This window comes from Crinia signifera, chromosome 6, assembly GCF_055691185.1.
Source record: "Crinia signifera chromosome 6, ASM5569118v1, whole genome shotgun sequence".
Classification (NCBI taxonomy): domain Eukaryota; kingdom Metazoa; phylum Chordata; class Amphibia; order Anura; family Myobatrachidae; genus Crinia; species Crinia signifera.
The window spans coordinates 37,097,429-37,122,139 of NC_139222.1; the positions used below are offsets into that span (position 1 = coordinate 37,097,429).

Sequence of the window (24,711 nt, forward strand, 5' to 3'; positions counted from 1 at the left end):
TTTGAAGAGTTTGTATGTCCTTCCGTGCTTTAGTGGGTTTCCTCTGGGTACTCTGGTTTCCTGGCACACTCCATATATATTTCCAGCTACAGGAGGGACCACAACGCCTCATCCCTATTGTATTAATGTACAGTATCTCTGTATTGTTTTTAAGCATATGGATAGCTTCTACTTTTGTAGGGCACGTTGCCCAGGAAATTGCCATCTATAAAGCGAATGAAACGTACAGACTTATAAACAAAGTTCTGGGATTAAAGACATTTTCAACTTTTATTATTCATAAACAGTAGGAGACATAGTTAAATGCAGGGTCTGCTATAACCTACTGGGTACAACAGGCAGCTTAGGTCACCGATTTAGGGCAGTGGTTCCCAGACCATACCTCCCAACTACCTCGATTTGTGCGGGGCAGTCCTGTCCCGCGGTGGGGAGGGGGCAGTTGGCGGTCTCCCCTGCCACACGCTGTTCTGCCTTGCAGAGCAGGGGTGAATATACACTGTGCATACAGCATGTACTCACAGCAGGCAGAGGGGATGGGGGCTTGGCCAGCAGCGCACACAGTGCCCCCACAGCGGCAGGAATAGGGCGTGGCTTAATGACCGTAGACATTCTGTTAAACCACGCCCCTTTCCAAAGCCACACACCCTTCTTGGCCCCCGAGGCACACAGGAGTCCCGACTAGGGACCTAAATAATGTTAGCAGGTATTCCCAAACTATACACTGTGGCACCCTGGGGGACTGGCAGGGCTGATCTGGATGATAATCCATGGCCAATTCCATACCTCACAACAGTCCCGATTACAGCGGGACAGTCCCGATTATCAGGGCCTGTCCCGCTGTCCCTCCCGCGGCCGGCAGTGTGCCGCGTTGAGGGGGTGGCTGTTGGGAGTCCCCCCTGTCGGCTGCTTAGCAGCGGGGAATAAACGCTGTGCGCATGCGCACAGCGTCTATTCCCGCAGCCAGGGGGCTGGGAGCATGGCTAGAGGCTCATAGAGCCTCTGGGTCATGCCCCCATAGCGGCAAAATGGGGGCGTGGCCTATAATCGTGGCTCTCCTGCGAGGCCACGCCCCCCATGTCCTGTTACAGGCTGGATTTGAAAAATGACAGGTAGGCGCTGATTGGTTGTTTTTTCATTCTCCATTTTATCACTTTTTGAAGCTTGATACATCTGTCCCTCAAATTTTGCCCTAGGGGTGCTGTGAAACAAATCGGGATACTCAGGGCGTGAAGTGATATGAAAAAGTTTGGGAACCACTGATTTAGGGCATATTCAAGGACTGATGCCATTAAAAGAAACCATTTTCTCCATGGCAAAATCATGCTGCGCTGCAGGTGGGGCAGATTTAAAATGTGCTGAGGGGATATACTTGTGAGACAATGCGTTCTAGCTTAATACTAAATTTCAGAGTAAAAATAAAGTAGCCAAGTATTTCTATGGTGTATGCAGAAGCAGACCATATTTCCCCTGCTTGCAAAAATATAAATGCATTTGTACCCCTAGCATTGCTGCATGGGCTGTTATTACAGACAGCAGATTTACAACTGATTGCTCCTAATTCTGCATCCGGCCTTAGTGACCAGTTAACGAATAATTTGCTCGCAGGTGAACAGAAATGTAGAGCACTTTGGAAATAGTAATTGGGGGAAAAAAAACAGTGGCAGGTCTGTTTCCGGCTGTACAGAATAACTATGGTTGGGATATTGCAGTAAGCTTCTGTCTTGCAGTAAGCTTCTGTCTTGCTGGTGTCTGAGTGGGAGGATGAACACAGCAAAGAAATCGTTTACAGGTGTGTTCTAGTCTGCCTGGGAGGTACAGCTGCAAGATAAAAGAGCAATGTCAGAATGCATATTTTAGCACAGTTGCTGCAGTAGCGTACATCCCAGACTCTTGCCCTCAGACATTACGCTGTGCTTAATGTCTGGGATTAGGAAGCTCCTCTTCCTCCATTGCCAGTATACTCGTTCTCTATATAGTGAGTCCCAATTTTGCATCCATCGCTTCTCACACAGAGACAAAATATTGTACAGGCCTTATGCTTCTGCAGCCCCAGCAGTGATTTATAACACTCGTCCGGTATCCCATGAGGTATTTCACCTCACACATACGACGTACGGAGATCTGCAGCCAGAGACGGCACTTACTGCAGGGGGACTTTTTGAACCCACTGTATTAATGCACGTAAGTAATGCCTCCACCTGCAGCAGTTGTAATATTCCATGAAGGGGTTAATACTAAAGTGTGTAACGCAGGGGTGTCCAAACTGTGACCCTCCATCTGTTGTGAAACCACACATCCCAGCATGCCTTGCCAGAGTGAGCATTCCCTAATAGCAAAACTCTGGCAAGGCATGATGGGACTTGTAGTTTCACAGCAGCTAGAGGGCCATTGTTTGGTTATGCCTGGTGTAACCATTCTTGTCACATGGAATTGTGTTTCTTTCTAGGGGTGGGGGTTCTTGGGTTCTTGTTAACATACAAAGAAAATGTTACCTGTAAAATAATAATGATTTCAGGGGATCATGTGACCAGCGAGTGAGCACACCTGTCTGTAATCAATATCATTACATGCATACATGATTAGCCTTGTAATTAGTGTGGTGTTTGGCTATTTCGGCCACACCCATTGTTGACGCTTGCATACAGCCATGCAATCTCCCCCCACCCACCCCCGTCCCGTCACCCCGTCAGACCTGTGGAGTAGAAGGCATTGTACTGAAAAGCCTGGTGACTTTAATGGTGCATAGATCTAATATCCTGCAAGTCTGTCCCATGTGTGCACTGGTTAGCCATAATTGCTGGTGCTGCGACATGGGAACAACAGCACAGCCTGAAACAGTAGCCTACACAACAGAACAGCAGTGTACTGAGGTGCGTGAAACACACCTACTATCCTGGATCCTGTGAGTGACACTCAATTATTTACATAGTCCCACGCAGCTCCAGAAGGCTGGGTACCCCTCCTGCAAACGGGTGTGGTATAGGGGTCCAACAGTCGGGATCCCGACATCGGGATCCTGACTGGCCGAACCCAGACAGCATGGTGAGCGCAACAAAGCCCCTTGCGGGCTCGCCACGCTGTGGACACGGCCATCGGGAACCCGGCCGTCGGTGTTTTGGCGGTCGGGATCCCGACATCGGGTGAATGCCTGTCGGGACCCCGTCCGGCACCCCTGCAAACCCGCTCACTTACAAGTGAAGTGGTAAGAATGGGGTGTTTAAGGGTATGAGTAGGGGTGTGTGTGGTATGGGACTCCAACAGTCGGGATCCCGACGGTCATTACTACGCTCGCCACCTATTCTATTCTCCCTCTATGGGGGTCGTGGACCCCCACGAGGGAAAATAGTGGGTGGCCGTCGAGCACCCGGCTGTCGGTGTTTTGACAGTCAGGATCCCGACGTCGGGTAAATGAATGTCGGGATCCCGACTGTCGGGAACCCGTCCGGCACCCAAGTAGGGGTAGCACCTAGTGACACATTTCTATAAAACTGTGTAATATTGGACAGTTCCTATGCAAAGTAAGCGCCAATCTTGGCAATTTTCACTTGATGGGCAGAGCTTAATGACACAGCCAGACCCCCGCTTCCCCCTTGGATATTCTAAAAGTGAAATACAGAGTGTGTGCAGGAAAAGACTACCTTACCGCTCACATTTAGCACCACTAGGATCCACATACAAAATAATTAACAAGACTTTCACCTGATATCCCGCCACTGCCACTAATCCACCTCTCACCTACCCTGCCACCATTGGCATTGAACCGTCTTCTACCCACTTTGCCACCAATCCACCTCTCCTGCCACAGATCCACTGCTCTCCTAACCTGCCACCATTACCACCGATCCACCTCTCCCCTACCCTGCCACCATTACCACCGATCCACCTCTCCCCTACCCTGCCACCATTACCACCTATCCACCTCTCACCTACCTTGCTGCCATTACCACCAATCCTCCTCTCCCCTATCCAGCCACCATTTCCACCTCTCACCTACCCTGTCTTTGAAGTAGGAGACACTTTTGACAATCAAAAAAGGAGTTCCCTATGGCTTTGGTGGGGTGGGATTACCCCCCCATCCTACACTATAGCACTATGCCCATATATAGCAGTGCAGCAGCAGGTGGGGAGCAGAGACCGCTGCTGCTCATGGGCAGCAAGCAGAACCATAGAGCACAATGCTCCTCCTGCATGATGACATCACAGAGTGGGAGGGGCTAGTCACTGTGAGGAGCGGTGGCTGGCCTAATCTGAAGAACTTACTTATGCAGTAGTAATATATATATATATATATATATATATATATATATATATATATATATATATATATATATATATATATATATATATATATATATATATATATATATATATATATATATATATAAGAATTGGTTACCCCAACCGCGCTTCTATATATGTATGGCAGCAATTCTGGGGGCCCCTCTGTTAGGCAGGACCCAGGATAGAGATAGAAAAGAAAGGGGGGGTTCCCAGAATGCACCCTTCCTAAAATGCGGGATAATAATTGTTTATCCAACACCAAACAGATTAACAATGCCAGTACAAAAAAGTAATTCTTAAACAATAAAAAGATTGAATGATAAAACGTTTTTTTATTAAAAGATTGTCTTCTCAGTAAGGATGTTAGCCCTACTAACATCCTCACTGAGAAGACAATCTTTTAATAAAAAAACGTTTTATCATTCAATCTTTTTATTGTTTAAGAATTACTTTTTTGTACTGGCATTGTTAATCTGTTTGGTGTTGGATAAACAATTATTATCCCGCATTTTAGGAAGGGCGCATTCTGGGAACCCCCCCTTTCTTTTCTATATATATATATATATATATATTCTCCGAAACTGTTGGGAGTAAGTGAATCTACATCTCTCTCACACACATGCACAATCACAGAGGCAATCACAAGGAAGCAGACTAGCTTTCGAAGCATTGGCTTTGAGCGGGCTTACTAGTTTGTTATATCTACAAGTGATAGGACAGTCTCTTACCTCCTTTAGATAGGTGTAGACTCTTTAGTCTCTATGTTTTCATAAATAGACTCGGGTCCATCCTTGTCCTCTGCGTCTTTCCCTGGAAGCACACAGTAGTGTTATAGCCCAGCTGTATATAGCTATGCAGCGGTAGTGCGGCGCGTACAACCTTATTACCGAGGCAGAAGACCTTAGTGTAGAGTTATAGTATATAGCATAGACTGTCCAACATGGGTAGGACCTTTCTAGACTGACTTTATACCAATCTGTCCTTTACAGTTGAACAAAAACAATAAGTTGTGTTGACCAGTGGTTAGCATTGCTTCTAACCCAGGCATGTCCAAACTATGGCCCTCCAGCTGTTGTGAAACTACAAGTCCCATCATGCCATTCCACAGTTTTGCTATTATGGAATGCTAAAACTATTGCAAAGCATGCTGGGATGTTTAGTTTCCTAACAGCTGGAGGGCCACAGTTTGGACATGCCTGTTCTAAACACTGGCTATAATTCAGTCCCATGGTACTGGCTGTGCGGATTCTATGTGTAGTGACATCACTGACCCAGGAATAAGCCGGGTCTAGTCACCTGTCTGAACGGGGTCATTTACCTTAAAATTGGGACTTGTCCCAACATTGCACCCGCTCGGGGACTGCAAACAAAAATCCACATATATTCCAATGGATAGTGTACTTTTTCTTCATGTGTGCATCTTATTAAATACATGAAGACAACACCTGCCCGGCTGCATTAACCTGTATAAACCGGTAAACAGGGATAATTGAATTTGGGACCAGAAGTACCCTTACTCAGGTTTAAATAAGGCTTTGTTACCTTGGCTAAATACACCTCTTCGTGAATACCACCAAAGATGGCTCTTAACACCTGTAAAGAAATAAAAGCTATAGTTAAAAGTTAGCTAAACCGGCAAAACAATATATCTATATAGATATATATATAGATATGACTACCCCTCACCTCTATGAGGTGAGGTACTAGGTACTGCTACTGACCACTAGAGGCTGCTCAACAGACCAAATTACTCCTTTGTGTGCTAAAAGAAAATGTAAGCAATTGTGGCAGGCACGTTGTTTAAAACTCGCTGGATATGGAGAGATGGAGCTATGAAGACAGAGAAACTGTCACAGCTCAAAGTGAAAGTAAAAACTCTCACAGCTTAAAGTGAAAATAAATAGCAGAAGCCGCCATTTTGTGTCTCCCTTACACTGTGACCCAATTCCAGAACTACACTGCCCCCATGACGCTCAGCGACCCACTTGTCTTTCATCTTGGACAAGATACTGCTGCTAAAGTAACTCATTTGCATTCCTGAGGGGTTGGCGGAAGACTCACCTCTCCACTGGCCCCACATGCAGCATCCAGTGACACACACACAGAGGAGTCCGAGTCCCAGGCACAGGATCAAGACCAGCTGGAAGTTGGAATTGCTTGAGGGGGTAGAAGCTGGCAAAGAGAGCCGATATGTAACTCTGGTGGGTCACTGCATAAGGTCAGCACTAGGATATTAGTAATGTATTCATTGCATAGTACTGTAGCTATTTCATTAGCACACATGAAGTACAATGGGTTAATTTCCATATAGATAAAATACACACAACTAGGCTGAGGGACATATTGGGCAGATGTACTAAGCCTAGGAAAGTTGTGCCCATACACATATTGGGGCAATGCCAGATTCCCTGGGATCAAGGCTATTAAACGTGTTAGGTCTCACTCTTTGATTGGATGTATTTCTGTGTGGGCCACTGCCCAATTCGATACCAGTCCAGTTGGAAAGTGCACTTAACCAAAAGTGTCCTCTGCTTATTGGGAAAACAAAATTGGGGAATATTGTAGGGAACAATTCACCAGTCCTCTCTATATTCACGGGTAGCTGTTATTGCCACTGGAGGAATCAATGGAGAAGTGTCCGTTTTTGTATCCCTCAACCTCTGTTGGTTTTGGGGGGAGTTTTAAGGTTCAATACCCAATTTGGGCACCTCCTGTGCATAGGAAAAAGTCACAGTGGATGTTATTAACACTGGAGGAGGGTAGGCAAGGTTTCTCTGACCTGGACTCCTTTTGTTTGGGGGGCAGGGACCTCGAACAGCTAGCTATGATGGTATTTGCTCGCCTGGAGGTAGAAGCTGCAGATTACCCCGGTCACTATTATGGTGGAGATTACCGGTTGCCCACTTGAGGTATTTTGTGGGGGAACACTGTCTCAACAGGTGGCTAAAACTGGCGTTGCTCACCTGGAGTTCAGTGTCCTGTAGAGGGTTCTGGAGGGAGAATCAGAGTGGAGGTTCCCAATAATAGGCAGAGGATGGGCTGGATGGTAGTGGAAGTCCAATCTGGCACGAGTGAGAGGCTGCAGGTGACGCGTTTCGCCACTAACTTGTGGCTTTTTAAAAAAAAAAGCCACAAGTTAGTGGCGAAACACGTCAGGTGCAGCCTCTCACTTGTGCCAGATTGGACTTCCACCACCATGGCCCACACAGAAATACATCCAATCAAAGAGTGAGACCTTTCTTTTATATATATATTATATATTATATATTTTTTATTGTCTAATGTTATTATGTGTAAATGTATGTAATTGTTAATTTTAATCTGCTAATATAAAATAATTTTTCCATTTTTGAATTGGTCAATCTGTTCATTGTAACACCAGCGCTGCTTCTTTGAATTTCCATTCAGCAAATCTTTTGTAAAAACCACAGGGAGTGACTACCCCTGTACCCCAGCAGCCGCTAGGAGGAACACCTCATATAACAGGCGCCCTATACTGCCCTCCAGTAGAGCAGTTTCTCTTTTTTTCTCTATTAAACGTGTTAAACTTCTTTACCACCATTTTAATCAATTGCTAATGGCTAGTGTAGTTCAAGGTGATAGGCAGGGGTAAATATAGGGGTCAGGACACTCCTAGGCACAACATTGTTGGTCATACCCATCACGTCACTTCCGTCTTAATGTTGGGTCATCCCAACTGCTAAACTAGCACCAACCTCTCTCTGACAATGAGCATGTAACCCCCTGTCAATGAGCATGTAACCCCTGGCAATGAGCATGTAACCCCTGGCAATGAGCATGTAGGTAAGGGCACTTCAGGGGGAGTTATATGCAGGGCCATCTTAACAGTATTGTATGCCCTGGTCAAAGCAATGCATCGGGTGCCCTTACCCACCCATTAAAAAATCATAACAGTCCTGCGCCATCTCTCCACTTGCTTTCATACAATGAATGGCTGTCCGCAATCTGATTAGTAGATAGATCCAGCCATCCACCAATCAGCATGCTGACAGAGCCATTCACTGTCTGGCTGCAGGCTTGGAGACCTATCTGCCCCTGCTTGAAGGCCCCTAGAATTGGGAAGCCCTTGGGCAGCTGCACATTAAGGGGTTATTCTGGTTCACTCGCAAAGGCACAATCACTCTTTAATGGACAAAACCATGTGCACTGCAGGTGGGGCAGATGTAACATGTGCAGAGAGAGCTAGATTTGGGTGTTGCAGGGTAAATACTGGCTGCTTTATTTTTACACTGCAATATAGATATCAGTTTGAAGTACAAACCCCACCCAAATCTAACTCTCTGCATATGTTACATCTGCCCCACCTGCAGTGCACATTGTTTTGTCCATTAGAGAGGGATTGTGCCTTTGCGAGTGAACCAGAATAACCCCCTAAGCCCATACATTAAAATGGCCCTGATTATATGTGTAGACAGCGCTTCAAGGGGGCATTATGTGTGAAAGTGGGTATTACGGTGTGTGGTAATAAGAGTTACAGTGGGTTGTATGATGTTTAATGGGCATAACGATGTGTGGCACAATGTGTAATGGGCATTACGGTTTGTGTGGCATAAGGTGTAAAGGGCATTACTATAAGAAGGAAAAATGACTAGGGGGGTGGAGTGCCGAAACATGTCCCCTAGCTACAACTCTGGTACCGCCCCCCCAGCAAGTGTCACCCCTAGGCACGAGCATAGCGGGAAATCCACCGCTGGCTGCTCAAAGGAAATTATATATATATTGTTAAGGTGCCCACACACTAGAAAGATCTGCGATCGTAAGATGTGCGCATAAATTAGCCTTCAAATCTTTTGCCTGTCCTGGACAAAAGATTTCAGGCAAGCGCACATCTTCACCAAAGATTTTTCGGTACTTGTTTCCTAGCACGGCGCCCACTATTTTAATCTTATGCCATTGTTTTGATCGCATCGCATGCGACGAAATCGATGCGATCAAAACGAGGATTTAATTGTACAGGCACCCTGATGGGTGATTACTATGTTATATGCACCCCCATTGTTAACGGCACCGCCACTATGAACGTCAACCCGAAGCGTGGCGAGCACAGCGTTATGTGTCCTCCGACCTTTTCATACCCCACTATCCACGTCGGCGTGGAGTTGATTTTATATAGCGTGGTGAGCGCAGCGAGCCACCGAGCCCAAAGTGTGGCGAGCACACGCGGATAACTTCACATGTATTCCGCATCGCATGCCATTGTAATGGCATGTGATGCGATGTGATATTAAAATTGTGCAGTGCGGCTCTTAGGACCCGAAAATCGGGTCCCATCGCATACCACTAATTAAGGTATGCGATGGGCGCCGTGCCCTAGTACCGATTTTTCTTAAGCTCCCGTGTGCGTTCCTATGGATCTTTTGTTAAATCTTCTGATCTTTCATGCAGCACGTAAGATCAGAAGATTCAGCTAAAGATCCATGGGAGCGCGCATCGGCCCGATATCGGCCAATCAGCCAAAAAATCGTTCTAGTGTGTGGGCACCTTTACTCCTTTCTCCTTTTAACAGTCGGCCTCTGCCACCCTGATACTACTGCCTATCCGGAAACCTCATGAGAAGCTGTATGAGCTGTGGGGGGCATGGTTATGCCTCCCCAGTCCGCTTTGAGTACTTGTGTATTTTGGCTGCGCCCCCGATTTCCATTGCGCAATGTTTTAATCGCATCGCATGCCATGCACCGGATGCGATGCGGCGCGATTTTTGCCCCCTATACGATGAAAGATTGTATAAGCACCCTAAAGGGTGCTTTTAAGCACCATAATGGGTGCTTACAATGTTAAATGCACCCCCACGCCACCCCCCCACTATAAACGTGAACCCGAAGTGTGGCGAGCGGCGGCAGTACGCGTCCTCCGACCTTTTCATACCCCCACTATCCACGTCGGCGTGGAGTTGAGAACAGAAAGTGTCCCCTCGCGGCCTTCACAGGTATCCACGTGCGCTCGCCACGCTTTCTATTCTCAACTCCACGCCGACGTGGATAGTGGGGGTATGAAAAGGTCGGAGGACGCGTACCGCCGCCCGTCGCAGGCTCGCTGCGCTCGCCACGCTTCGGGTTCACGTTTATAGTGGGGGGGTGCATTTAACATTGTAAGCACCCATTAGAGTAGCTTATACAATGTTTAATCGCATCGCATCGTATGCCATATACAATGTCATACAATTTTAAAATTGTATGGCATTGTACAATATAGCGCGATATCGCGTCGCATCGCATACCATCGTATGCCTTATGGTATGCGATGTGATGGGCGCCGCCAAACTACACAAGTACCCCGCTTTGTCCTCCAGAGTGACCCATGGCCCTCCCATGACCCTCTATCAGAGTTAGGTTAATTCAGAGAATGGCTGCTAAAAATTAAAAAATTTATTAACTGCATTTAAATTATTTGTAAAACGAGAGGCCCAGACCATACACTCACAAATAGTATATACACTCACAAATTAGGGAAGCCTCTGTGACAGCTGGCCACACCCCTTCTGGAGACTGGCCACACCCCTACCACTGTATTCGGTACTTGTGTATTATCACGGCGCCCATCGCAGCGCATACCACTAATTAAGGTATGCGATGGGACCTGATTTTGAGGCTTTCCCGGGCACAATTTTAATATCGCGTTGCATCGCATGCCATTATAATGGCATGCGATGCGATGCAACGCGATAACACCCGATATTACATTGTACAGGCACCCTGATTCCTGATTACAATGTTAAATGCACCCCCATACCCGATTTTTAATTGTACACCCACCCTGATGGGTGATTACTATGTGAAATGCCCCCCCCCCCCATTGTTAACGCCACCTCAGTATCAACGCCAACCCGAGGGGCAGCGGTACGCGTCCTCCGACCTTTTCATACCCCCACTATCCACATCGGTGTGGAGTAGATTTTATATAGTGTGGCGAGCGCAGCGAGGGGACGCGGAATATATATGAAGTAATCCACGTCCCCTCATGGGGATCACTGCGCTCGCCACACTATATAATATCAACTCCATGCTGACGTGGATAGTGGGGGTATGAAAAGGTCGGAGGACGCGTACCGCCACCCCTTGCGGGCTCGCCACACTTCGGGTTGGCGTTGATATTGGGGTGGCGTTAACAATGGGGGGGCATTTTACATAGTAATCACCCATCAGGGTGGCTGTACAATTAAAAATCAGGTCTGGGGGTGCATTTAACATAGGAATCTGGCATCAGGGTGCCTGTACAATTTAAAATCGGGTCCAATCGCTTCGCATCGCATGCGATGCGATTGATTTTTTATTATACAATGCCCTGCGATGGAAACCGTGGGCGCCGTGATAATACACAAGTACCGTGCATTCCACGGGTGGGCCATTCATGCTCCTGCCTGACGCTGAATTCCTTTACATTTGGGGGGTACAACATAGCATCCCTGTTGCATTTTGTAGTGTTTTAGGTGTCTAGAAAGCACTGTTGGGATATATAAGAAGAAGTAATGTATTCCGTACCGGGTATAGGACAGGTAATCCAGTGTCCATCCTGATCGTAGTCTGGGGTGGTGGAGCACCACAGCTGCCGGTCCGCTCTCCCTTCTGTAATACATGCGTTATACGATTTGCCCTTAAACGTGAAGGGGAACGTGCACTCTGTCACCACAGGATTTCCCTCAGCATCTAAAGGCAAAGATCCATGACTGCCATGTGGGGGCTCAGTAAACAATAACCGTGCATACAACACAGATATAACACCAATGTCGCTTATGGTTACACCAAAGGGACAGCACAGGTATAAAATGTGGGTGTGAATGGAAAGGTCTACAGTGTCTAGGTAGGCAATCAATAGTTTGACACCAAAATGTTGACATAGAAAATGTTGACACAAGTCAAGAGGTCGACATGAAACATGAGATTTGGTAAAAAATATTTGTCAACATGTGTAGTGTGTACCTCATGTGGCTCGCCCTTCTTCGGGAAAGGGGGGACATGATAGAAACTTTCAAATATATCAAGGGTTTTAACAAGGTCCAGGTGGGAGACATTCTTCACAGGAAGAGGAGCAGCAGAACACGAGGACATGCACTGACACTAGGGGGAGGAAGGTACAGGTGGGAGACATTCTTCACAGGAAGAGGAGCAGCAGAACACGAGGACATGCACTGACACTAGAGGGAGGAAGGTACAGGTGGGAGACATTCTTCACAGGAAGAGGAGCAGCAGAACACGAGGACATGCACTGACACTAGAGGGGGGAAGGTACAGGTGGGAGACATTCTTCACAGGAAGAGGAGCAGCAGGACACGAGGACATGCACTGACACTAGAGGGGGGAAGGTACAGGTGGGAGACATTCTTCACAGGAAGAGGAGCAGCAGAACACGAGGACATGCACTGACACTAGAGGGAGGAAGGTACAGGTGGGAGACATTCTTCACAGGAAGAGGAGCAGCAGAACACGAGGACATGCACTGACACTAGTGGGAGGAAGATTCAGGGGAAATGCGAGGTAGAATTACTTCACAGAAAGAGTAGTAGATAAGTGGAATAGCCTCCCATCAGAGGTGGTAGAGGCAAATACAGTAGTACAATTTAAACATGCTTGGGATAGGCATATTGATATCCTTACAAAAAAATAAGGATCAAATATGGTTTGAGGTAACATGTTTAAAAAAGGGGCAGACTAGATGGGCCAAGTGGTTCTTATCTGCCCTCAAATTCTATGTTTCTATGTACCTGAAAATTAGCAGCAATGCACTGTAGAAAAGACACCATAGTCCTGTGAAGTATAATATGTACAGTGTCTAATACAAGTTAGGGATGGCCATCGACCATCGATGATTCAAAATCATTGATGGTTTATGGCTGACGTTGAATACTTATGCCATCGATGTTGGAGAACCAGATGGTTGCTTTTTTTTCAAGATGTGGGGAGCAGTAGCATAGCTCCGCCTCCTACCACTGGGAAGCACCCCCCAATTCTGATTGGCCTATGGGCCATTCAGTTAAAGAGAATGGATGGTCATCGAAAGCTAAAACTATTAATGGGTGTCCATCTCATAGTTTGTAACTATCGAAGGCTGGTTGCAGATTCAACATCGATGGCCATCCCAATGTCTGGAATCCGATCCCTAGAGGAGGGGGTGGAGCCTCAGGCAATATGGGCTGACAGGGAGTTTCCCCTGTACTCCGGTTGGCTAGTCTGCCCCTGTATCCCAAATCAATGTATTAACTTGTAATAGTTGTGTAATTGTGTGTCAGCCAATGGAGAGTGCAGTGCGTGTCTTACTTGGAGCAGGACAGGTAATCCAGTGTCCATCTTGATCATAGTTTGGGGTGGTGGAGCACCACAGCTGCCCGTCCGATCTCCCATCTGTAGTGCACGAGTTGTACAATGTGGCCTCAAAGATAAAGGGGAAGTTGCACTGTGCAATGACTGGACTCCCCTCAGCACCTATAGACACAGAACCGTTATGTGGGGGCTCAGGAAAATCCATGCTGCACACAACACACCACAAAAGTAACACCCATGCTCCGCCCCCAACAAACCTGAAGCCCCATCCCCAACAAACATGAAGCCCCTCCCCCATATTCTGATTGGTCATTCAAAGAAAACTGATGATCATAGATAGTCACCCATCACATAGTTTGTTGCTATTGATGGTAGGTTGCAGTATCGCCATCGATGGCGTCTGCACCAATGGCCTTCTCTGTCCCCCCCCCCCCACTATTTAAGCCTAAAGCCCAACCCTAAACTTACAACTAGCATTAAACTGGGTATACTGTCGCTAGGGCAACACTGATGGTGGACATACCTTCAAACCAACCTTGACCAAGGTCAACCATTAAAGTTCGATATGGCTTAGGTTGATACATAAAATTAGTCGACAGGGTCGGAAGGTCGACACAAGCAAAAGGTCATGTGTCCATGTCGACATTCAGCACAAAAAAATGTGAAAAACTCATGTCGACATTTTGACTGTCCAACCCTGTCGACCTTAGGCCTGTTGACACATTTCATGAGTTGACCTAAGCCCGGTAGACCTTTAGTGGACCTTCATACTGTCGACCCTTTGACTCAAATCCTTAAAATGTACTGTTGACATGCACGATGTCGACATAATGGAAAAATCTACTAAAGCTTCTAAAAATGCAAAAGAGGTGATGTTGCCCTTCATGTCGCCCCCATGTTTCTATTGGCCCACAGGCCAATCAATCAAACGCAATGGATGACCATCGATATGTAAAACTATCGATGGTCATCCATTGCATAGTTAAGCACTATCAATGGCCAGTTGCCGAATTGCCATCGATGGCAACCATCGATGGCAATGGCAACGATTGCCATCCCTAAAATATACCCCATAGTTTCCAACAGGCCGGGATTTGGAGGCTTAGTCGCCGGCCTATCAAAGAGACAATAAACTATTGTTGTTTGCATAAACAAAGTAACTGATCAAAGACAATTATCTGATTGCCACACACTTTTTGGCAGGGGGGAGCTAAATTTATAGTTACGCCACTGCCACGTGGACATCCTGGGCAGTGCTCAGTAGACCAGCAAGATAAATAAAAATAGCTAATTTATACCCATTATGGTGCAAAACTCCCACTGTAAATCCCGATCATAATCCGCCGTCTTAGAACACCAATATGCGCGATCCATCCGAGAGTTGGGAATACAAGAGTCAAAAGAGCGACTTCCGTAGGAGAAAGGAAAGACGCAACGTGGAGAAGTAACATTCAGGCTCAGCGCTGGAAATAAACAAAGGGGAAGAGTGATCAAAGCTTGGAGAGAGATAAAGTGAAATGATATGAAGGGGTCTGTTTTATAAACCTTGGACGGAAACAATAAACCAGTAAGCTTCTTGCATGTTACAGGCTGTGTTTGAAAAATGGCAGTTACATTCCTTCCAACATTACAGGTTCTCTTGGCGGGACCCCCATGCGCATACTTGCCTACATTTGAAAACTAGATTCAGGGAGATTATAGTTGGTAATAGAATTTTTTACAGCGCCCCATTGTGGGGCATGTCATGCTCCACCCAAAGGGCGTGTCTAGCTCCATATATGGAGAGATTACAAAAAGAGATGCTCAACGTGGCACCTAGAAGCGTGGGTGTGTACTGCTACATCTGAGAGGAATCTTTTAAAATGACTTATTTATCTCTCATTCCATTTTTCCCCCAAAATATAACAGTGTAATGTGGGCTAGGTGGAATGAGGGAGATTGCTAGGCTAATGAGGGAGAGAGGGAGATTGCTGTTATTTCAGACAGTCTCCTGCTGAATGCAGGGGGAGAGGTAACTATGATGTAACAGTGTAATGTGGGCTAGGTGACATGAGGGAGATTGCTAGACTAATGAGGGAGATTGCTGCTATGTCAGGGAGTCTCCTACAGAATGCAGGAGGGTAGGCAAACATGATGTAACAGTGCAATGTGGTCTCGGTGACATGAGGGAGATTGCTAGACTAATGAGGGAGAGAGGGAGATTGCTGCTATGTCAGGGAGTCTCCTGCAGAATGCAGGAGGGGAGGCAACTATGCTGTAACAGCGTAATGTGGGCTAGGTGACATGAGGGAGATTGCTAGACTAATGAGGGAGAGAGGGAGATTGCTGCTATTTCAGGGAGTCTCCTGCAGAATGCAGGAGGGTAGGCAACTATGCCCATGCACAGCTCTCCCGAACACTCCTGGAAAGGGGGCGTGGACTTTTGGGGGCAGTGCTCTGTGATCTGCTGGCCATGCACCCTGTCCCTCTGAGTCACTGCCACTCACAGGTGGTTCGTGGGACAGTCCCAAAAAAGTGGGACTGTCCAGATAAAGTTGGGGGAGCCCATGCAGTTAGGAGATGACTGGTTGGTACTTTATCTCCAAGCTTATTTTGATGTCGGCATTTTGATTGTCGTGTTCTGTACCTGTCAGAATTTTGTCCGTCGGCAACTTAACTGCATACCATATGAAGATGCGTAGACAAGTGCTTACCTTCTGACGGTCTCACAATTACCAGTTCCACTGGAATTAGAAAATAAAACAATTTCAACTTATTTTCTTAGCGCAGCTTCTTTTTGTTGATTATTAACTATGTAAATGCTACAGACAAACATTAGGGGGTATATTTACTGAAGTGAAAGATTACTGAAGTTACAAGTGGAGATGTTTCCCATAGCAACCAACCAGATTCTAGTTATTATTTTTAGAAGGTGCTAGATAAAGGAAAGGATAAATACAATCTGTTTGGTTGCTAAGGACAACAAAAAAAAAAAGGTACTAAATAACCCACAGCGCAATTAGTCAAACTCAGCCCAAGAAATACAAGAAAAAAGCCTTCACCGCAGCTTTAGGACATAGGATACATACAAAGATTTTATGTAAATCCACTGGCGAGTTTTACACACAAAAAAAGATATATCACTTACACAGTGTATTAAGATATATTCTTTATTGGAGTCTCTAAGATCTAAAAGAAACTCAAAAACAGGGAGACCATAGTGCAGCAATGTCTGAGCAAGAGGCTGATTTAATATTATTCAGTTCACTCACATTCAGATTGATTTAATGCACATATCAATTGGTCTTTTCTGTCCAATCCAATCAGATCTTCCACATGAATTGTCCCTATGGACTCAATGAGAAATATATAGTGCGAAGACATTTTCAAAAGTAAAAAATGACATTTATTAAATACACTCACATGTGGTTGATAAAAACAAGCAGATAACCCCCCCCCCCCAGGGTAATAGGATCCACAAACTGTGCCCAGGAACATGCAGACCCTCCAAAACCTCCGGCAAGCGGTAGAAATCCCGGTTGTATAAAAACTTTTTGGGGCATCTAGTCCATTAGTCCTAGCTGGCGTCACAATAATTTGGGTTCCAGACTAGCTAGGACAGAGACGGAGTGGATATATAAATTAAGTACTTTAGTGCCACTGGGTTTGAATAGTGAATTCAAACTCAAGTGGTTTTCGTAACCATGTACCTTTTTCTGCTTCCCCTTTTTGTCCTTATTTCTGCTTTAATTCCTATTTTTATATTTGGGTTCCTGTTATGTAAATTATGAATGTATTTTATATTTTGTTATTGATATTATGTTTATTTGACTTTATTCTTTATTATATGTATATCTCCAAAATATGGACTTCACATTTGGAGCAACCTGGAATGGATTTATGCTCCGTCGCTTATACCAATATGTTCCATCAAATTTGGACACTGTAAAGAACAGGATTGATTGAAAGCGAATATGGACATCCATACAAATGGAGATGCGTTCTGGAAGGAGCGAAGTATGCGTTCCACAGCCAGGAAACTGACGGAGGGACATGATCGGGGCGCTTGTAACGTCACTTCCGGTTTCTGAGACCGGCTTCTTGCTCAGACATTGTTGCACTATGGTCTCCCTGTTTTTGAGTTTCTTTTAGATCTTAGAGACTCCAAAAAGGAATATATCTTAATACATTGTGTAAGTGATATATCTTTTTATGTGTGTAAAACTCGCCAGTGGATTTACATAAAATCTTTGTATGTATCCTATGGTTGCTAAGGACAACATCACCACATCTATTTTATTCTCCCACCACACCCTAGTGGATGGTAGGACATGAAATACCACATGTCCGCACAGGTCGGCTCAAAAAACAGTGAAAAACCCCATGTCGACCTAGACACGGTGGACCTAATGCTTGTGTCGACCTTTTTGCTTGTCGACCTTTTTGCTTTTCGACCTTCTTGTTTGTCGACCTAATCGTTGCCTACCTTTATGCTGTAGACCCATTGTCCGGATGGCAGTAAATATATCCCCATAAAGTCCACATGTGTAAAACATTTCCAAGAGTGTCTGACAGCTAACAATTAAGACTTGCTTATCTTGTTTGATAGTGCTCTATTCCTGGTACCCTGAACATTTCCTTTTGGGATCATAAGAAGAAGTCCCGTGTACTGCTGGAGATTTACAGATCTCCATAGCATTGTGCACTATGAACAAAAGGGGATTCTGTTGATTTGGCGACAGTAATTAGGTGGACAGTAAATAGGTCGACCTTTTCACTGTCGAACTTATTCACTCACCCCTTTTCATGTGTCGACCTATTCACTGTCGACCAATAGTGGTCGACTTAATAATCCACACTCAAAGAAAAGTATGTAACGTGGCAAATGATGCCCCATAGTAGTACTTTAGTTCATCTTGTGCCCCATGGTAGTGCTCTAGTTCATCTTATGCCCCACGGCAGTGCCTTAGTTTATCTTATGTCCCATAGTTGTGCCTTAGTTCATCGTATGCCCCATTGTAGTGCCTTATTTCATGTTATGCCCTATAGTAGTGCCTTAGTTCATGTTATGTCCCATAGTAGTGCCGTAGTTCCTCTTATGCCCCATTGTAGTGCCTTAGTCCATGTAATGCCCCATAGTTGTGCCTCAGTACATTTTATGCCCCACAGTAGAGCCCCAGTTCATTTTATGCCCCACTGTAGAGTCCTGGTTCAATTTATGCCTCACAGTAGTGTGCTAGTACATTTTATGCCTCATAGTAGTGCTATAGTTCATTTTCTGTCCCACAGTAGTACCCTAGTTCATGTTATGCCCCATAGTAGTACCCTAGTTCAATTTATGCCCCACTGTAGTGCTTTATTTCACATTGTGTCCCACAGTAGTACCCTAATTCATCTTATGCCCCATAGTAGTGCCTTAGTTCATCGTATGCCCCATAGTAGTGCCCTAGTACATTTTATGCCCCACAGTAGTGCCCTAGTACATTTTATGCCCCATAGTAGTGCCCTAGTACATTTTATGCCCCACAGTAGTGCCCTAGTACATTTAATGCCTCACAGTAGTGCTTTAATTCACATTATACTCGCAGTAGTGCCTTAGTTCACATTGGTTATGGTATAGGGGGACGACCACTAATGATCGACAGTAATTATGTCGACATACCATAGGTCAACATTAACAGAAGGTCGACACACAATCTGAAAGTCGACATGGACGACACTCAAAAGTTTGGCACGTTTTTCAAAAATTTTATGTTTATATCAACATATGTCAACATGTACACCATGTAAGTGTGCCGCCTTCCTTCTCATGGCTTGCTGCACTTGCCATGCTTTGGGCACGGGGCCTCACTGTGCTCGGCACACTATCATATTCTCACTCTGTGCACACTTGGATTGTAAAGTATGAACCAAATTGGTCTAAACCTTAAAAAAAAGTGAAAAACATGTGTGTACCTTTTTGAGTATCGACCATGTCCACCTTAAGCTTGTGTCGACCTTCTGTCAATGTCGACCATTTTCAAGTTTTGAAAGTTTCCTAGTTATTGTCGACCATTAGTGGATGACGTAGTGACTGTTGGCCGTAGAAATTGTCGACCCAGGGACTGGATACCGTTCACATTGCCACCGTTCAAAAGACGCAACACCAGGGCTGGGCAACACCGGCCCTCCAGATGTTGATAAAACTACACATCCCAGCATGCCTTGCATCAGTTTCAGCATAGCCACATAGCAAAACTAATGCAAAGCATCCTGGGATGTGTAGTTCACTAACATGTGGAGGGCCGGTGTTGCCCAGCACTGCGCAACACTGTAGTGCCCTGATTTGTATTGATAAGATATTATCTGCTTACACAGGTGGAGCAAACGCACTAAACCTTATGGCTCCATAGCAATGGTACTCACTACATACCCTGGCCCTTATTCTGGTTCACTCGCAAAGGCAAATTCCTTCTCAAATGGACAAAACCATGTCCACTCCAGGGGGGGGGGGGGGGGGGGATTGGGGTAGATGTAACATGTGCAGAGAGAATTAGATTTGGACGGGGTTTTACTTCAAAGTGAGATCTATACTGCAGTGTAAGAATAAAGCAGCCAGTATTTACCCTGCACAGAAACAAAATAACTCACCCAAATCTAATTCTCTCTGCACATGTTACATCTGCCCCACCTGCAGTGCAGCATGGTTTTATCCATTTGGGAAGGAATTTGCCTTTGCAAGTGAACCAGAATAAGGGCCTCTATTCCTAGTATAAAAGTTACCAGATCACTTTCCATTTTTATTAATCGCGCACTCTTGGAAATAGTTATGTGGAAAGATGTTGTTATGGCAACACTACATGTACCCTTACTGCTGGTGGGAGGACATGGGCAGACAGGAGATGCCACGCCAACTTCAGTACCAACTAACGTTATATGCTGATTGTGATCATGGTAGCAGCTATTTGTGGAGGGTGAGGTTGCTGCGTCCCTGTCCTGCCCACCCCTCCACCAAATGACCCATGTGTAACCCAGTGTTAGTCCATGCAGTGAGGCAGACAGGTAGAACACACAGGCGGCAGGACTCACGGATCAGAGCAAGGAAGGAACCCCTTGGAGACAGCATCTTATCCATAGGTACTGTAGATCTTTCCAAGAGAAGACGAACTGTTTACTAACCATACGAGGTCGGAAACCGGTCTTTACATACAGTTATCACTGTGCCACCAATTCCGACCCCAGTTTTGTTCTAGGCCCTTATCACAGGGAAGCAGAAGGATAGGGTGGTTTGTGTGCGTGTGTATTTATATATTCTCTATATTCGCAACCTTTATTCCCTTCCCCAGTAAATGATGTAAGCAAGCGGAGACATGTCAAAAGGTCGACATGAGTTTTTCACTGTTTTTTTTTTTGAGACGACATGTGCCGTCTCAAAAAACAGGTGACAGGTGGTATTTCATGCCCTACCATCCACTACGGTGTGGAGGGAGAAAAGAATAGTGTGCCTCAAGCATGGCAGACTTTGACGTGTGTCCGTGTCGACAGTCGAGACAAAAACTCAAAACGTGAAAACTCATGTCAACCATTTGACTGTTGACCTAGCCATCGTCGACATACGGCTTGTGTCCACCTTCCAAACCTGTTGACCTATTTCTCATGTCGACCTGAGCCATGTTGACCTTCTGTGGTCGGCGCAATACACATCAATCTAATATGTGTTGGTACTTGTTTCCTAGCACGGCCACAACGATCTTGATCTGGGGCATCGCAGGTAAAAAAATCGCGTCGGTCGCATCGCATGCGGGCTAAAAAATCGCATGCGATGCGACCGACGCGATGCCCGCGATTTCCCATAGGGAACAATGTAAAATGCCTCAATTTAACCAAATCAACATAGAGAACAATGTTAAATGGGCCAGAGACCCCAAAAAAAACCCTGACCAGTGAAATGGCCACCCAAAAATAGTTAACGCCACCCCACGATCAACGTCAAGCCGAAGCGTGGTGAGCGCAGCGAGCCCGCGAGGGGCGGCGGTACGCGTCCTCCGACCTTTTCATACCCCCACTATCCACGTCGGCGTGGAGTTGAGAATAGATAGTGTGGCGAGCGCAGCGAGCCCCTTAAGGGGGGCGCGGATACCTTCACCAGTAAACGCGTCCCTTCGCGGGCTTCACAGGTATCCGCGTCCCCTCGCCACACTTTCTATTCTCAACTCCACGCCGACGTGGATAGTGGGGGTATGAAAAGGTCAAAGGACGCGTACCGCCGCCCCTCGCGGGCTCGCTGCGCTAGCCACGCTTCGGGTTGACGTTGATCGTGGGGTGGCTTTAACTATTTTTGGGGGGCCATTTCACTGGTCAGGGTTTTTTTTGGGGGGGTTTCTGGCCCATTTAACATTGTTCCCTATGTTGATTTGGGTAATTAGAGGCATTTTACATTGTTTCCTATGGGAAATCGCGGGCATCGCGTCGGTACCATCTTATGCCTTTTTTGGCCGCATACGATGCGACCGACGCGATTTTGACTTTTTCAATGCATTTCAATGGGAAATCGTGGGCATTGCGTCGGTCGCATCGTAGACCATTAAAAATTACCCGCGATTGTGGCCGTGCTAGGAAACAAGTACCTATGTGTTGACCCAATTAAAAACAAGCAACTAATGACAATCAATGAATGATATATATAAAACACAAAAACTATATGTGATGTTGCTGTTGGCAACCAACCAGAATCTACTTCTTATTTAGTTAACACCTTTTAGAAGATAATAGATAGTATCTGATTGATTGGTTGCCCATAGCAACATCTCTTCGGAAAGAGAGCTCCCATCTTAGTAAATTTCTCACTGTCTAGCTAATAATCCACACCCTTCTGAGGTAACCCTGCAAGTGTCCCGAGGCACCGCCGGGTGCCACAGCACACAATTTGGTGGAACACTTTGGCATAGCTTTGCCGGCGGAAACAGAAGACATAGGCCGAGACGCACTAACTTCCGCAGCCCCCTCCGCCACCTCTATATGCTCTAACATATGCGATTTGTATTGTAAAGGGCAGCACTTGCCATAAGAGCTGCTTATGTACATAAGTGGAAGCATTGGCTTCATAGCATCAAACTTCTAATGGAGTCCTTGCTCTCTCAGACAGAGCGGCTCTCCTATGTCCCAGGGGACCAGTGGCGTAACAATAGCTTCCGCAGACCCCGCGGTCGCTTGGAGGTGCTAGGTAACTTTGGCTACTATGGGGTCTGCAGAAGCTATTGTTAATGGGGCCGCCCCCGCCGAATCTCTGCTGTCTGCACTGAGTCCCGATGCTCCTGCTCCTCCGGTTAGAATGTAATTTGTAAAATAGCCATCCCCTTCACAGCAGACAGTTATTAAGGATGCTAGAGGAGGCGGCGACTTCCTCTTGTATCCTAAATAATGGTCTGCTGTAAGGCGGCCATTTTGTATGTGACATTCTAACAAGAGAGAAGTAGGAGCGCCGGGACTGACAGCAGGTCCAGGAAGCCGGAACCACAATGGTACGTCAGAGTGGCGGAAGATGCAGTGGTGAGGGGGTGAGTGGGGGGGATTGGTGGGCGCACAAATTTTTATGGCGGGGGGGCGCCCCAATTGTAGTTACGCCACTGCAGGGGACTCTCCAGCTGTAAGAGAATTTGCAGTAGCTGGATTTGGCATTCCCATTGGTCAGGACATGCCTGGGTTTTTTTAGCCACCCCCCTTACCTTTCCCAGAAGCCAACTATATGTCACTCACTCGCAATTCACACAAATAACAGGTGACAAATATATATGAGATATGTGTCGTTCATATGAACCGCACAAGACCTGAGCGATTATGCCCAGTACTGGTGTAATATACACGGCTGTTCCTTGTACAGTAGATGACATGACCCCCAGGGCTCGGTATTTGCCTCTGGCACAGAACAATGATTTGAAATCCCATTGTATCAGTGTGAAAGAGAATGCCGGTCCTGACTTTCCATTGTGTAGGTTCCTATTGTTCTCACGCTGTCTACGCCACTCTCAGCTAAAGTCAACAACAGGAGCGGATTTGTTCCAACTGTTTTACAGCAGCTATGACATGAGACTACTGACAGACAGTCATTAAGTCGGCACATGAAAAGGTCGACATGCATTTGGTGTGGACATGGCCAAAGGTCGACATGAGTTTCGATGATTTTTTTAATAAACCGACTTATTATGCCTTTACATTTTAAATTGATGAATATGTTATTAATGGGGAGATGTATCAAAAGTTGGAGAGAGATAAACTGGAGAGAGAGATAAAGTACAAATCAATCAAAACACGGGCCAATTCAGACCCGTTCGTAACAGGCTGAGATCGGACCCGACCCCGATTGTTGGCACAAACCCAGCCCAGGAGTTTCACACTTGCCAGGCCTTCACTCCAGGTGGGACAGGAAGGGGCGGACAGGGGGTGGAAGCAGGGGTACGCCCAGCGTTTTATGGGCTTGGTTGGTACTTTACCCATGATTGCGGCTAGTTCCCCTTTGCCGTAAGGATGTGGGGAAGAGAGGGGGCGGGGAGAGGAGGAGCAAGGTCAGAACAAGGGACCGAAACAGACCCTTGCTGGCTCACCACGCTTCAGGCACGGGGGGCTTGTTCCTTTACTATCCATGCCACCACTGGCTGCCTTTAGTAACCAGGTGGCGAGCGACCGTGCCCAAAGCGTGAAGCAAGCCGCGAGGGTCCATTTGGATCCCTTGTTCCGACCTTGCTCCTCCTGTCCCCGCCCCCTCTCCACCCCAGGTCCTTATGGTGAAGGGGAACTAGTCCCAAGCCTTTACCCATGGGTTGATACATAGAGGGTTATTTTGGTTCACTCTTTCTGACAAATTCCTTCTTAGATGGACAAAACCATGTGCACTGCAGGTGGGGCAGATGTTACTTGTGCAGAGAGAGTTAGATTTGGGTGGAGTTTTACTTCAATGTGAGATCTATATTGCAGTGTAAAAATAAAGCAGCCAGTATTTACCCTGCACAGAAACAAAATAACTCACCCAAATCTAATTCTCTCTGCACATGTTACATCTGCCCCCCTGCAGTGCACATGGTTTTGTCCATCTAAGAAGGATTTTGTCAGAAAGATTGAACTAGAACAAGGCCCTAGTCCCTTGGCCTAATACGTAAACATTTGGAATGATTAATCGCTAACTGAATAAGGCACCACCCAA

The 24,711-nt window shown here is 46.1% G+C and overlaps 1 protein-coding gene across 2 annotated transcripts; it reads right to left on the minus strand.

Moving 5' to 3' along the window:
- Positions 1-251: 251 nt before the first annotated feature.
- On the minus strand, positions 252-20,672 carry LOC146007556 (matrix metalloproteinase-9-like). Of its 2 annotated transcripts, none has more exons than XM_083146008.1 (9): positions 20,604-20,672; positions 16,250-16,279; positions 14,855-15,019; positions 13,554-13,718; positions 11,781-11,864; positions 6,343-6,453; positions 5,824-5,874; positions 5,010-5,091; positions 252-1,818 (listed from the first exon to the last, which is right to left on the minus strand). In XM_083146008.1, the coding sequence occupies exons 1-8, from the start codon at positions 20,647-20,649 to the stop codon at positions 5,015-5,017; spliced, it is 729 nt and encodes a 242-aa protein (XP_083002134.1). In that variant the 5' UTR covers positions 20,650-20,672; the 3' UTR covers positions 252-1,818; positions 5,010-5,014. The 2 variants fall into 2 exon arrangements, with proteins under 2 accessions (XP_083002134.1, XP_083002133.1); XM_083146007.1 differs by having other exon boundaries at positions 11,781-11,945.
- Positions 20,673-24,711: the final 4,039 nt, after the last annotated feature.

What these genes read in the sequence shown, in the direction of transcription:
- LOC146007556 (XM_083146007.1), bottom strand. Translation starts at nt 20,649, where the DNA reads ATGGATAAGATGCTGTCTCCAAGGGGTTCCTTCCTTGCTCTGATCC. An exon ending in TTCCTTCCTTGCTCTGATCC is followed by an intron (nt 16,280 to 20,603) that starts GTGAGTCCTGCC and finishes TTCTAATTCCAG; the next exon opens with TGGAACTGGTAATTGTGAGA. An exon ending in AATTGTGAGACCGTCAGAAG is followed by an intron (nt 15,020 to 16,249) that starts GTAAGCACTTGT and finishes GTTTATTTCCAG; the next exon opens with CGCTGAGCCTGAATGTTACT.